At 38.9% G+C, this 2785-nt stretch overlaps 1 protein-coding gene across 3 annotated transcripts in view; it reads left to right on the top strand.

Annotated features, from left to right (window-relative positions):
- The window catches only part of LOC106873229 (uncharacterized), a 64430-nt gene that overhangs the window by 40813 nt on the left and 20832 nt on the right, over positions 1–2785 (top strand). For all 3 annotated transcript variants that reach the window (XM_052972213.1, XM_014920500.2, XM_014920501.2), the window contains exon 7: positions 2022–2115. In XM_052972213.1, coding sequence (XP_052828173.1) covers positions 2022–2115 — 94 coding nt within the window. The remainder of the gene's footprint in view (positions 1–2021; positions 2116–2785) is intronic.

Genomic DNA, 2785 nt, shown 5'->3' on the forward strand with positions numbered 1-2785 from the left:
TATTTACAAAGACAATGAAGTGGTCCTGAGTCTCTAGGTTCCCCCCACCCCAAGTGATCTATGAGCCATTTTCCGAAATGTTGCACATAGCACAGTCCCCACTAAAAAAAAACAAAAAAAAAACGACCAGTCTAAGGGTGATAACTAAATGAAAATTCTGGGGAAACTAGGAAAATTATTCATGGTTTATTTTTCACTTTTTATAATGTTTGATCTTTAATTATCTCTTTCAATATTCTATGTGTAAGAAGAAGTATGCTATTCACAGTGATAGATTGTTACTATATATTCTTATTAAATTTGTGTGTGCACTTTAGTAGTATTATTATATTGTTTGTATTTGCTTTATATTTATATCTTTGAGCCACCAGATTATTCATCTAAAAAAAGCTATTTGTATTTTTGCTTGTTGTGATATTTAAATTCAATAAATTATAGTACATATGTTTTCAGTTTTCCCTTAACTTTTATTTAGTTACATTGTACTACACATAAGCCAAAGTCTGTGTGATGATTGCTTCATTTATAAACTGAAATACTAGAAATCATAGATCAGAATTTTATATGTGCCTATCCCGATACTGGCCGGAAGGAAACAACTCTATCATCTACATGAAAGTTAATAGTCATTTCTCATATATGCTCAATACAATCTAAATGAATAGCTTTCAATATTCGTAGTATAATTTTGGCAGCTTTTTTCAACCCAGTTAATGACAGGCATTTCTGTTATGGCACTTGTGCCAGTGGCATGTGAACAAAACATTCAAGCAAGGTCGTTGCCAGTGCTGCTGGACTGACTCCTGTGCAGGTAGCACATAAAAAACACCATTTGAGTGTGTCAGACTGGCCCTAGCACTCACTACACTCTCGAAGTGGTTGGCATTAAGGGCATCCAGTTGTAGAAACTGCCAGATCAGATTGGAGCCTGGTGCAGCCATCTGGTTCGCCAGTCCTCAGTCAAATCGTTCAACCCATGCTAGTATGGAAAGCGGTCGTTAAACGATGATGATGATGATATATGTATATATACTCTTTACTCTTTTACTTGTTTCAGTCATTTGACTGCGGCCATGCTGAAGCACTGCCTTTAGTCGAGAAAATCGACCCCACGACTTATTCTTTGTAAGCCTAGTACATATTCTATCGGTCTCTTTTTACTGAACCACTAAGTTATGGGGACGTAAACACACCAGCATCGGTTGTTAAGCGATTATGGGGGGGGGGGACGAACACAGACACACAAACACACACACACATATATATACATATATACGACGGGCTTCTTTCAGTTTCCGTCTACCAAATCCACTCACAAGGCTTTGGTCGGCCCGAGGCTATAGTAGAAGACACTTGCTCAAGGTGCTACGCAGTGGGACTGAACCCAGAACCATGTGATTGTTTAGCAAGCTACTTACCACACAGCCACTCCTGCACCTTGAATAAAGTGTAATTGTGTACAACCAGCTCTAACATGTTTGTGTACACTCTGATATGAGAAGAAAGACCTCTTGTTAAAGAAATAGCCCCAGGAAAGAATTCTCCTTGCATAAAAATATGTAAAAACACATTGAGCAATGAATGATGTATCGTGGGTTGCTGCATATGTTCCTGTGTCATTCCTCACTGAGAACTATGAAAATTTGCCTTTTACAGCCCTATAAGAATAGTAAATTAGGCATACACTGACATACTAAAAGCTTGGTCAAGCTGTAATTAAATAATTAGTCACATGAAGCAGCATTGAAAAATATATAATTATGTATAACTACATTTAATATGACTAATGATTCTAGAGTTGGGATATTATTCTTACAATTTTAATTAAACATAAAGTAGAATTTCTCTATCTCACTCAAATAAAATGGAAGGACCAATAAAACTGCTGAAGACTTGTTTTGATGAAATATTGATACTAACACCAGACTAATAAAGACAAGGATTTATCAAAGTAGACATTTGTATTAATTTAAATATATAATACAAATAATCACTTAAAAATTTCTTCCATGATTTTTCAGATTGTCATGACAAGAATGCTTACTGGAGAAGAATATGGTTGTGTTAACATAAACAAGGAAAAATCCCTTGAGTATTCCTGCAAAGTGCTGAAAAGTAAGTTTCCACCGAACAACTAAATCAAACACACATAGCTTTGTTAAGTAATGCATTAAAATAATCAGGACCAAGAGTATGTTGGTGTGTTGTTGACTTTGCTTCAATCAGTTAAGCACTGTGAGGGTGAGTACAATCGGTCACCAACATCTCCAGACTCCTTTACTGCCTAACAGAAAGTCCCTTCTTTGTGGACTAGCCTGCTAGCTAGGCTGCAGTGAAGTTCCTGTTTACAGTTCATCTGTTATCAGTCCATGGGCAGTGCCCTATATATAGCTTCCCCTCAGAACTGTTGACTGTCAGGCGGTACTGGCAACGGCCACGCTCAAAATGGTGCATCTCATGTGCCACCCGCACAAGAGCCAGTCCAGGGGCACTGGCAACGATCTTACTTGGCTTGCCGGGTCTTCTCACGCACAGCACATTTCCAAAGGTCTCGGTCAGTAGTCATCGCCTCGGTGAGGCCCAATGTACGAAGGTCTTGCCTCACCACCTCAGCCCAGGTCTTCCTGGGCCTACCTCTTCCACGGGTTCCCTCAACTGTTAGGGTGTGGCACTTTTTCACGCAGCTATCCTCATCCATTCTCACCACATGTCCATACCAGTGCAATCGTCTCTCTTGCACACCACAACTGATGCTTCTAATGTTCAGCTTTTCTCTCAAGATACT

The sequence above is a fragment of the Octopus bimaculoides genome, chromosome 12, assembly GCF_001194135.2.
Source record: "Octopus bimaculoides isolate UCB-OBI-ISO-001 chromosome 12, ASM119413v2, whole genome shotgun sequence".
Lineage (NCBI taxonomy): Eukaryota > Metazoa > Mollusca > Cephalopoda > Octopoda > Octopodidae > Octopus > Octopus bimaculoides.